The 13,137-nt window shown below is 36.6% G+C and overlaps 1 protein-coding gene across 2 annotated transcripts; it reads right to left on the bottom strand.

Moving 5' to 3' along the window:
• Positions 1-5,002: 5,002 nt before the first annotated feature.
• Positions 5,003-12,535, bottom strand: LOC592150 (solute carrier family 25 member 51). Of its 2 annotated transcripts, XM_030974225.1 has the most exons (5): positions 12,442-12,535; positions 11,828-11,969; positions 9,542-10,033; positions 8,492-8,720; positions 5,003-7,670 (listed from the first exon to the last, which is right to left on the bottom strand). In XM_030974225.1, the coding sequence occupies exons 3-5, from the start codon at positions 9,839-9,841 to the stop codon at positions 7,147-7,149; spliced, it is 1,053 nt and encodes a 350-aa protein (XP_030830085.1). In that variant the 5' UTR covers positions 9,842-10,033; positions 11,828-11,969; positions 12,442-12,535; the 3' UTR covers positions 5,003-7,146. The 2 variants fall into 2 exon arrangements, with proteins under 2 accessions (XP_030830085.1, XP_030830086.1); XM_030974226.1 differs by lacking the exon at positions 11,828-11,969 and having other exon boundaries at positions 12,442-12,512.
• Between the last annotated feature and the right edge of the window lie 602 nt (positions 12,536-13,137).

Below are 13,137 nucleotides of genomic sequence, written 5' to 3'. Positions count from 1 at the left end.
TTATAATCCTAAAACCCTTTTTTTTTGCGCTGCTAAATATCACCTTTACCTATACATGCTCTATCATAATTATTTATCAGTATTGTTATAACGAAACATCCCTTGTATGAAACATCCCCCAACTCGCCCTCAATTAATAACCTTCCCGTACGCACAATGCTCATTGTAATTTGTATATCATTGACCTCATAATAGGCCAGTTTCGTTATGTAACCAAATGTAATGCATAAGTCTTTGTGAAGTGCCTCAATACATATTATTTCATTCACCTGACAAGAATAATAGTATTTCAATAAACAGAATCCGAACTGCATATATTAGTTGTTGCCAGGTTGGACAAACATTATGGCTTGACCTACCTAGCAACACTTTATATATGTAGTTTGCATTCTAACTATTGAAATACTATTATTCTTATCAGGTGAATGAAATAACTTGTATTAAAGCGCTTCACAAAGACTTATGCATTAAATTTGGTTACATTACGAAAATGTCCTATTAAACGAACAGATGATGATTAAAGCATCTCAATCAAAAGACACCGCACAACTAAATGAAAATGTGCTTAAAGAGAAAGAACAAAATTCATAACTTTTGCCAACCCGTTTCTCTTAATCTTCTGCTTTTACGCAAACAATTGCAAATGTTGAATTCATCCTTTGGTCTTCAGGTATTCACAGGGCACGAATCTGACCTCTGGTCGGGGACAAAGTCTAATCTGCAGGTATGGGAATCGTATGTCCAGACACTATGAACATGACAGACAAAGAAAGCGGACAAAATATACAGTTCCTCAGGTAGACAAAGGAACATCCCTTCACTGCTATTGTGTAAAAAGGTGAATATGCAAGTGACACCTGTTCTACACATGTTTACATAATAGCAGTGAAGGGATGTTCCTTTGTCTACCTAAGGAACTGTATATTTTGTCCGCTTTCTTTGTCAGTCATGTTCATAGTGATAGCCCTAAAGTCGATTTGACAACTAATAGTCGTTATTTTCCCACTTGAAGACATTTTCAAGCCCCACCTTTTTAAGGGAAGTTCTAAATTAGTATTATCTTTCAAATGCAGTTGGAATTTAACTTTTTCATTTTTTTGGCATGCAAATGGGACATAGTACCTTTAATACTCAACCCCAGGGGCGGCGATTTCTTTTCATGACCGGTGGGGGGGGGGGGGGGCGGCGATCGTGCTAGGGACGAGGGAGCATATATAGTGTAAACTGCGCTTACATGATACCAACGGAAAACAGATTTTCCACAATATTTACTTGTATACATTATGAAGGAGGGAGCGTGAATATTTTTTGCATTTGTATTAGTATAAACCCTGCACTCTTGCCTCCACCCCCCCCCCCCCCCCAAGCCTAAAAGTGTGTTGCAGTCTTCAGTCAGTATTTGCTATACATTTTTGGAGGGCACTTTTTCAAATCTTCCGGTGGAAAAATCCCCCTAAATAAATTGAGGGGTGGGAGCATGTCCCCCGTTCCTCCCCCTCTCTTTTTCTCTCTCTCCCTCTTATACACCACCATTATTTCTTTCACCTTTACATGACCATCACATACATACAACAGGATTTTACCCGCAATACTATTTCTACAGAAAAACATGAGTGTAAAGCAAACAAATTGGAATATTCTTTTTACAATTATTATATTGAATTGCATTGAGGTATAACATTTCTCATATTTTCAAGGATAGAAATGCTCATCTCATCAACCAGTTATCATCTACTAAAACAGCATGCATCTCGGAGGTCAAACATTATGAGCATTGTTAAATAAGTATATTTTCAGCATAGTCCGCCCCAACATACCTCATAATGAGGGAAGTAGCCTGGTTGACCAAAATACATTGTACACCAGTATTTGAGACTCGTAACATAGGAACGCTAGTCCAACAATTAGACAATGCAATGCACTGTGGGATAAGATTCATTCACTAATGTTAAATAGTTTTCCAAAGTACATGAACTACAACAATTTCTTTTGAAGACACACCAAGAATGTGTTCTTTTATCCCTTCAATGCCTCATTCACATTCGACTGAAAATTCACTTCATCAACTATGCTGAGCTAAACCTGTTAGATAATAATAGGGCTCTTCAAGTATCAGATGATTCATCCCTATTGCATTACATGTACTTATTTTTAATGTGGACCTTTGAGATCATGTCAATATTGGCATGCATTCACTTCACAAACCCCTTTTCTGACATGTTTGGCCTTATCGTAGAGTATAGTAAGTACAAATATCATTTAACAAAATAACACAATGTAACTGCACCACCATGCATCTAAATTTATACACTTCTTCTAACTGACTTTTCTCCCAGAAGAACACAAATATTATAATTGCCCTGTCCCACACACTACAAACCAAATCAATATATAATAGATATAATATAGAAGCTTTAGAATGCTGATTTACATCCAACATCACATTAGTAGGCCTACTACCTTTAGTACTATAAGTAAATAAACACATGTAACGATTAAAAAATGGTATATATCTTTAATAATATTTAAGCCAAATATCATTACATCCAGCAGAACTTATATCAAACAAATAGCAAATGGCGAAGTCCATGTCTGGCAGCACGTAAGTCAATAAGTTAGCTGTCCACTTTTGAGTACACTGACCACATTATCACATGGAAGGTGGGTTGTTTTGTCTCATGCTTATATACTGGAGTCTTTACTCAGACATTTGACTGGAGATCGATACGAAGGGCATGGGTTCAATGCCCAAAACGATACTTAGGTCCTCAGGAAAGGTATTTTATCTACTTTGCTTCTCTACACCCATGAGTAAAATGAGCACCTGGAGACATGCGTACCGAAACTCATTGTCGTTTGTTCAGCGTTGTTAGGCACTGTATAATTGCACATAGCTGGATTAATGCTCCTCATGGAGTGGAGAATGTGCAAATAATGTGCACATGATATTAGCCCCCAAGCTGAGAAGCGATAATGTGTGAGGGGCAAGTCTAAATATGATATCTCCAAAGACAATGTCAATGTATTATCAATGTTATGAACAACACAAATCCAGAATTACCTAATTTCTCTATAACCACTCATCATAAATGATTCATAATAAAGTTGAACTAAAGTGGTCTTGATTATGGTAAATCAATTTGACACAATGGTGAATATCTATTTCTCACTATTATCTAAATTCAAAGGTACTTTTTGAGGTAGATTAATGAGGACATGTTCTAGATTTAGCCGTGTGAGATATTAGAACCAAAAAGAAGGGAGAAAAAAAAAGAAAATGAAAGGAGGAATGGGTGAACAAAGTAGGAAAACTGCAAGAGAGTATTCGCTTGGTTTGAATACCGGTATCATAATGCAGGCCTTTTTTGTACAGTCTAAAAAACGATGAAAGCATGCAGATTTACATGTATAGTATATATAGCCCTCGCATTACAATAGGTGAAGAGATGATAAATGCAATGTCTGTACATCTATATGGTAGGACAAGAGGGAGTAATTGAAAGGCTGAAAATGTGACAAGAAAATTGCTGTGATGGGGGTGAACGTTCAAACCCAGCCTCAGTAAACACACTCCTGAAATGGAAACTGAACAAGTACATGAGGACAAGTGCTAGATACATTGCATTAAGAAAGTACATGGGCTGGCATGCATATTCATGCATGATAGAACAGGGAAAGCAAAACAAAATCATAACAATCACCTAAAAATTAATGTGTGTACAATCATTACAATATTCAACTTGAAAGAACTTGACCCCCGCAATATACAGTGTATAGGCTAAGGAGGGAGTCGGGCTAACTCGGACCAGGGGACAACTCGGCCCAATTACAAAAACGGTCAGTTTTTGCATGTTTAGGTTTAGGGTTAGGTTTAGGGTTAGGGTTAGAGTTAGGGTTAGAGTTAGGGTAAAATGACAAAAAATGACCGTTTTTGCAGCTGGGCCGAGTTGTCCCCTGGTCCGAGTTAGCCCGGATCCTTAAGGAGTACCGTATGAAGAGTACCAAGTCAGACTTGTGTACCTGTACAAATCGGGTAAGGGTGTGTTGACTAGTCTACTCACAAGTTGTTCTTATGTAAATCAAGATCATATTAAACAGAATTAAACTTGCAATATCTCTGTATAGAAGTAATATTTAAAGCTCATATTTTGAGGGTAGTATACCAACATGGAATCCCTGACATACAGAGCAAAATGTTTTTAGATGATTGGTACACTTTAAACATTTAATTCTTACTCAACTACAGACAGAATGCATCTGTGATAATAAAACTATGAAACATATTTGTCAGCAATAATATTATTAACTGTGCATGGTCACATGGCAGTTTATATATTCAGAGCAATGAGAAAATGTATGCCCAAAGAATAAATTTTGAGCTGTAAGATGGGTTGTGCATAAGTCCAAAGTAATGCAGTCTAATGATGAAAGTGTTTTGTAGTACCGGGTACATTGTACATTTAGGCAGAACAGAAAAAATACTTGTCCATCAACTTTTCAGATAAGAAAAATAACAGAAATGATGTTACCTAAGGAAATTTGAAACGTCTTGCATAGCATATAAAACCACAATTACATGTATGGCATGCAATTACTAGGCACACCCTATGCCAAGTCTCCTTTCCACAGCGTACTGAGAGACATAGTTGTGACACATGCACATGTACGTACTCGGGTTCAAAACATGGAGCTCAAAATAGTTCCCCCTTCATACAATCTCTATGGGAAGGAACTATTTCAGTGCTCCATGAATTGATCCTTGGGTGAGTATGCATGCCCATGTCACAACTCTCTCTCTCTCTCTCTCTCAATAGGCTATGCTTCTTTCTGTATATTGCCCTCTACCTTTTATTCATTTATAATTCATCCCCATCCTCCTAATCCACCATCATTCGTTTTCTCTTCCTATACAGCTTTAACAATTTGTTTTCTTTCAAATCTGATGAAGACAAACATAAAGCAAAGGATATTTTTAAAGAATACAATCAATCACACATATGACTTACTTCTAATTAATTCATTAATTTCTGCAAGTAGAAAGCAATGCAGCATTTCAAACATCTGGCATGCAAATGTACTTATGTGAAAAATCAACACATAAGTTGACATGTGTAAGGAGTTATACTAATATAATCTGAGTTTTCAATAATAAAGGAAAAAACAAACCTTTCAACAATCAATTGTATACAAGCCCTATACAAGCAACACAAATATTTTTTCATTACATTTACTTAAATTGTATTGAGATCCAATACATTTCAAGTAAATGTAAACATTTATCGATATCATAACAAAGTGAACACTATCTGCAGCATTTGTTTTTCCTTTGAACATTCTTGGCTTCAAAATATAAGACATCCCAACTGCATATGTATATGAATGATCAGAGCTCTATGCCTAGCAACAACATCAATTGGGGCAAATTACATGGTTATACATGTATAACAATTCTGTTTTAGGTATGAATATCTGAAAAAACAATAACATTTTATTATAGCTTATCACATTTTTATGGAAATTAATTGTACATGTACTGTACGATGAAAAAACATTCTTTGGGAAATTGCCTTAAATGAGAAAGCGTTATTTTTGTTAAGTTGGTTATCTTGTGCCAAATAAGTGAATAACTCAATAATATGTCAATGACTTGTATAAAATTTGACACTTGACCCCCTTTTACAAAAATACCTCATTGACCGATTTATGCGCAACTCTGATAAAATGATATCATGATGTGTACTTGAATCTGAATAAGACACATTGTCACATAATGTCCATCTATGAGTAGGTAATGAGGGATAGATGACGTTGTTTGGTGCAAAACCTGAATACATGCATGGTTGATCGGGGAGGTTAAATCTATCAACACTTTGGTATTCCTGCACTCACATTTTAAACTGACATCAAAGGTTGCATTGTTCATGTTCACAAACAAGGCAAGAAAAGATGACAAAATATTTTTTCAAAGTAAAAAATAAATTATGAAATCAATTCATAATTGAACAAAACAATCAAACTTTCAAGAGAACATGTCCACCCTCCACGTGTACAGTATATGAACTTTAAAGAGATGAACTTTCTCCTCGTCATTGCACAAGTACAGAAAGCTCACAATAAATCAGGCCAAAATCAGGAGCATTTAATGCACTGTCAAGTGTTGCTCACATAAGCTGAGGTAAACCACCAGTTTACTGAGGTTTTATTTTAATAAGTGTACTGTGCCTCAAATTGTAAAGTGAGTATGCAAGGATCATTGTTGCACAAACAACTTTTTTCATCCCTACTTGCCATATATTTATGACACACAGTCACACTCACAAAAAAAAAAAAAACTCAACATGGTTTCCTACAGCATATGTTAATGAGCCTTAACAGTACTTGCTTACATTATAAAGGAAGCCAAAGATAATTTGTAGAAATAGAAAGGTGTACGTTTTAGAGTTCAAATTGTTTTTGCGTATAACAAACCCATCTGTTTGAGAAGATGATTAAGACAGAATTTTGCCTGTAGTTGACAAAATGCTACAGAAATAGTGCTTTACCCTATCGGCTGAAGCTTTTGAACCCTTAATGATGTCACACTAAAATGCAATTTCACACCATTAGTCTGAGTTACATGTGAGGATAAAGTATTTGCAGATTAGATGTATACTCTTCTATTTATTCCAAACCCTTTTCACATTTCCATGTACTATATTAAACAAAACATTAGTTATCCAATCAAGACTTTACTCATCATTGTAGGAGAATATTTGTAATGAATGGTAAAATAATAATTGAAATCTGAGATATGCATGCAGCACTTGAAATTCATGAAATACATGAAAACATGATGATTCTCTTTCCCTGGAATTTTAGATTGCAGGTTACAAGAAATAGTTATTTTACCCCCAAAAGTCATGCATTGTAGAAAGATGTTGTAAAATTTCTTCATAATTCATGCAATCATGTAAACACAACTAAGGTGGTACAAAATAAATTTTAAAAGAATATATAATTCAAATTATTTCAGCATTAGTTAACATGATTCCTCCTATAATATGGACTATAGAATAAAAATTAAAAAATCACAAACCATAAATTTCATCATTACTGACAACGTTCACAATGTCACAGGAAGATTCTGTAGCTTCCTGTAATAATTCATCATGAACTCCAGCTCTGGAAAGATGTTTTTAAGATCTCGTAGGAAGCATTAATGATACCCCAGGATATCAGGGCCCGAGTAAAATTGAGATGGACTCCAAAGAACATGGCTCTCCAGCGGTAGCCGCGCTCTGCGTAGATCTGCCGAAATACGTACACGAAGGAACGGAACTCACCACCAACCTTGGACTGCATTCTCGTCTTAACCACGTTGACTGGAAACCATGCTGTACTAAGGATCGCACCAAGAATGGCCCCACTGATGAAATCATTCACAACCATACCCGTGTCTGTTTTCTGCTCAGGAAGCGCGGATCGGACCTTTCCACGCAAACTAAAGAAGAACACATTGCTAGGCCCGTTGCGCAGGAGGACAGCTGTCAGTCCACGATAACACTCCCGTATTCCAAGGGAATAGATAGTCCTGAGAGCATGGTGTGTGTTCCTAAATTTATTTTCGTTTCTGTGATCCTGAAGAAGTGTCTGAACACGCTCAAATGGTGCAAGAAGGGCTTCACAAGAACCTGGCAACAAATTAAGAATCACGACAATTACAATATTATTCTATGTACACTTGAGAAATTTGTTGACATATGAACTTACCTGTGTACGCCTTACCACCATTTTGACAATTTTTTTAGATATTGCAACAAAATAATTGCAAAGTAGTACACTGTAGCTGTAGAAGTAACTGTAATAATTTCCAAACAGACGCCATGAACAAAACGATATAACCATTCAACATAAGTAGAGAAAAATTTATTCACAAGTAGTAAGTTGCGAACTTGTGATAATTATCTAAACAATAAATTTACTCGCATGTACATTACTCAAATAAAGAGCCTGCATAAGCTGATAAAATAACTTCATGCTAATAGTTAACTCAATGCATATTAAGCCTGAGATAACCCTATTCAGATTATCATGGTTTAAACCATACAATGTAATTTAAACCTCATTAAGTACAATAACCACATGGTCAAAGTGATGGGCAATATACAAATGTATATGCTTACATCCTATATCCTAGTCCAAGGCAGAGGGGTTGAACCTATGGTTAACAATTAGTCATGGTTAAAATTTCAACTTCCTTGGATTTTTGGGGTACATGTAGCATCTCTTTCCTATCATTTCTTCCCCCCCCCTCAACTCTATGTGCATTTCTGTCTCCCTCTCTCCTTTACTTCCTCCCTCATTTTCTCCCTCCCTCCCTCCTTCACTGCCTGTCTCCCGGCCTCCCTTCCTCTCAATCTGCCACCCTCTCTCCCTTCCTGTACCTGCCTCTCTCTCTCTCTCTCTCTGTCACATGCAGTATTCTAAATGTATTCCTCTCAGTGTTACCCACCTGAAAGCAGTCCAGCTAGACAAAGAATCACAATTGGGTTGAGGCTAGGAAACTGGCTCTTGAAGATGCGGCTGAACTGCTCGTATGCTCCAAACATGACTGATACGGAACAGGTCTTCTGTAACAGTGGAGGTAGCACACCACGGTAGATATTATGTAGTCCCTCTCTGTTGATCTGGCGTAGGGCTTTTTTGGCACGAATTCCATGTAGTTGTTGGCGAAATAGCACCTGGAAGTTGAGAGATTTGTATTTCCTAAACTTAAGGTTGGAATAAATAATGCCTTAGGGCAATTCCACGGTAACGGAAGGACACTCAGACAAGATTTTTGAACTTCAGGTTCATACTAAAAGAACTTTTTTATTAGTATAAGATGTGAAACAGTACAGATATAATACCTATATAAGTGCCTTTAATTCTCCCCAAAAAAATTGTCATTATAGTTAAGTAGTTTAAGAATGTGCATATTAATTATCTCGGTAACGGAAGGACATAAAAATGGACATGGTTTTTCCAGTTAATTAGTGTTTATCCAAACTTTGTGAAGTTGATGAAGCTTTCCACTTGACTGAAACACATTTTGTTCCCCATAGTTTAATACATACTAATAAAACATTTCTTTTAGTATGAACCTGAAGTTCAAAAATCTTGTCTGAGTGTCCTTCCGTTACCGTGGAATTGCCCCTTAGATGATTTGTTCTTTGTAAGACTTGTATTTTGTTCGATTTGACCCAGGTTGATGAGAAACAGAGTCATGAATCTTATCCAAAAGAATTCTGGCAAACATTTGCCCAAACGGTTACCGATCAACATAAAAAAGAAATCACTTGCCCAAGTTGCATCTTATTCTACAATATCTTCAAGCAAACATAAAAATTGTTTATATTGCCTACCAGTATATGAAATGTCAACTTCCTCTACATGTATCTGTCAGAAGAACAAGGGTAATTTTATAATCTTGCCCCGCTCCCCCAACTAGATACAAGATACTTGAGAACAACATGATGACAAATGAAAGATACATTAAAGAAAATATTCTGAGCAGGTTTACCTTGTTCAAAGGAAAAGTCATGACGATGTTGACAAAAGCAGCCCCTCCTCCTGATAAATACTCCACCCAGTCTGGTCTGTGGATGATCGATCCTGATGCAAGCTCAAGTGAAAGGGATGACGGTGTAGACTGGCTCTCTGATTTCGAAAAACTTGGCATTGGTGGTATCGTTGAGGGAGAAGCAGATGCAGCGAGAGTTGCGAAGCTGAAATGCTGCGGCAGCCCCTTCGATGAGTTTGGCTGCTGCCCAACATTGCCCATGGTCTCTGCAATAGAGCTACATGTGTCTGACGGAGGCATGACTGAGTTCTATTTCTAGGGGGAGCAGCAAATAATACCATCTGGGTTGAGGAGGGATGTGGCTCTATGAGATGGAAACCCTTCCAAGTTGTTATGCTTGTAGATGAACTAAACAAGAAGGTAAATTATCTGTATCCTTTGTCTGTTTGAATAAGTAGATATTTCCTACATCTTGAAGAGTTATCATAAGACCTGCATAAAAGAACAAGAATCAAAGAGAAAGAAAATGGACAGTTAAAAGACGAAGAATAGTAAGACAATATACTATCTGTAGATCTGTGGATAAGATGCTTACAACGCTGAAAATGTCTCCTTTCACTTAGTTTCAGCATGTTCAGAGTAACTAAGGCCATGTAAAATTGATTTCATGTTGATCGTCCCCGCCCGCTTCCTTTTTTCCGCCCGCCTCCTTATTATTATTATTTATTTTTTTTTTTTTTTAAATAAAAAAAATAAAAATAATAATAATCGAGTACAACTTGTTTTAATTCCTTGTCAAAAATAAATATAGAGTTGAAATTTGATCTATATATATGTGTTCTCAGTGTTTTTCTTTTCAGGAAAGAGAGAGCATTGGATTTAATTTGCCCTTAACATTTGATACAGTCAACACATCTTGGTAGTGGTTTCTGGCATATACTCCCATTCTGGCACTCCTTTGGTAGGGTATATGCAGCATAGCTGGATTTCGATTTATACATGCATGGGTCATCACCCTTGGTACTTTCAATGTTGGAGTGAGGATTTAATACTTGGCATTCAATATCATGACGTGATGGTAGTATGCATGTCACTTAGTTGGCGTCCTCTGCTTGAGGCAGCTTCCTGTAGTGCAGACTTGGATAGACCAAAGCTAGCCTGTAGGTACGCCTTCAAGGCTTCTAATGAAAATGTTAAATATCATGTCATTCATGTAGATCTACATAAATGTTAAAACAACAATTACAAAATCAAAACAAAAATGACAATATATTTACAAATTACATATTTAAAATAAAGGCAACATTTAATATTTAAAAATAGATATTTTAGGGCAAATCAAACTCACTACAGCAATGTTGGTTGATGTACATATTCAATTATATACTATTTGTACACGCAGCAACCATCTTGGGAAAAATATCAAATATCAAATAACATGGTACACCCTCCTCCTCTTTTTCAAAAAATCCGGACGATCAACATGTAATCAATTTTACATGGCCTAATAGTAATACCTCTTCTCAATTTATAACATGTTTTATGCAAAAAGTAGAGCTAACTCAAGTAGAGTAAAGGAGCCCGTTTTCGGCCACTTAAGACAAAATCCTATTTTTAGGACTCTTTACTTCCTATTTATTATCATTTCTTGTTCAAATCATGAAGCAAATATTATTATTATTTAAACAAAAAAAGAATCCCAGAAAAAAATCACGAATTGCCATGACAATATTCATTTCAATTTTCACTGTTTTGGAGCCAGTTATCGGCCGAGCGTTTCAGTTTATGGCCGCATGTACAAAGTCAATAGGAAGCGCTCGCGCGCGCCGTGCGTTTCCGCGCTGATGTACAGCACAAGCGGGCGGAGCAGGTATCCCACGCCGGAGCTCCCTGGTGCTCGCCTGGCCGAAGACAGGCACAGCGGTGATCAGAAGTTGGAATCTGAATTAGACAGACATATCGTGTGTGCGTGGCAGGGTCCGGCTGCATTGATTTAATACATGCAATGAGATACTTTTGAGCTTGCGACTAACACAAAATCGGGCTCTTAATCTGTAAAATACTTGAAATAAAGCTGATTTTATGGTACCCATATTTCTTACATACACGCCTAAGAAACTCGATTTTTCAGATTTGGGTAGCGGGACCGGCGATTACATCGCTAAAATGTGATATTTTAGGATATATTTTCCAATGCAAATGTGGTTCTTCAGTGACACTGGCATGGTATGGTATGTGTGGGATATGTGTTATGCTATTATGCGATGTATTTTAGAGTGATTTTACCTTGCATCCAACCAATCGGCCGAAAACTGGAGCTGGCCGATTACCGGCTCCTTTACTCTAAGTAGACAAGTATCACTATCAAGAGCTACTACTTGGTTAACTCAGGGGAGCTCTGCCGCCAAAGACGTGGGAACTCCAGAGCCTGCATAGGAAAACAATTCAAACAGCGGATGAGACCGAGACTGAGAGCGAGAGCGAGCAAAAAAATGACATTTTGTTAATTTAATCTTAAAAAGACAAGTGAAAGTCTATGTTATTTATAATCAAAACACACTTTGTCTAGATAAGATATACAAATTATGTATGCAGGCACAACAAAATGTCACAAAGTATACCAATTTTTGATTGCTTACTCACACAAACAGAGTGAACAGCCACAAAATCATTTGTACATTAAATTAAACCATACATCATTTCTAATATGTGGGGGTAATACTAATAGTAATATCAATTAATAACAGAGCTCAATGTTTTTTAACGGTGCATGAAAATGAAGAGTACACGAGATGACTATGACTTAACATTATCAATGCAATATCCAATGAATGCAGCATCACTAATACATAAATATTTTCTTCATATCAATGGTGAATAAAGGTTATTTAGGCTCTTACAAGTCGAGTTTTACAAGGATTGATGTGGTATCTCGTCGTAAAACACTTACATGAACTGGCTCTCACGAGACTTTTATTTCCACAATGGGTTGTGGCCAATTAAAAAAAATTGCTAATTTCTAGTTTTATCGTCTACTCGTACTCGGACAGATAATTATGTTAATCAGCGGATCCTGGCAAAGGGGCGGAAAGTGGAAAGAAAAATGAACGAATAGAAGAATGGTAAAAAACATAACCAAAATAAACCAAACAAAGAAGTCGAAGAGCAACAAACTGAACAACAAATAGAAGAAGAAGAAAGATCGATCGGAAGAAAAGAAGATCATAAAGAAGTCAAAGAAGTTTGAAACGAACTTAAAAAGAACTTCACGAAGACTCTATGAGAAAGACGGAAAGTCGAAGAAGAAGAAGAAGAACTTGAACACATTTGAAAAGTCCAATAGGTTGCCTCGCCTGCTCGCCATGACTCTAGAATTTATTAACTTTCCGATCGATGATAAGAAACAGAATCTAGAAGGAGTAAAAGAACTTCATATACGGATCTAAGAATAGAGGGGAGAAGAACTAAGAAGAAAAAGAATAAGATCGAAGAAGAAGAAGAAGAAGAAGAAGAAGAAGAAGAAGAAGAAGAAGAAGAAGAAGAAGAAGAAGAAGAAGAAGAAGAAGAAGAAGAAGAAGAAGAAGAAGAAGAAGAAG

Source organism: Strongylocentrotus purpuratus, unplaced genomic scaffold (assembly GCF_000002235.5).
Source record: "Strongylocentrotus purpuratus isolate Spur 01 unplaced genomic scaffold, Spur_5.0 spur5_scaffold_7, whole genome shotgun sequence".
In the NCBI taxonomy this organism is placed as follows: Eukaryota; Metazoa; Echinodermata; class Echinoidea; order Camarodonta; family Strongylocentrotidae; genus Strongylocentrotus; species Strongylocentrotus purpuratus.
Note: the sequence above shows the minus strand (reverse complement) of the source record. Positions and strands in the feature narration are given on the sequence as shown.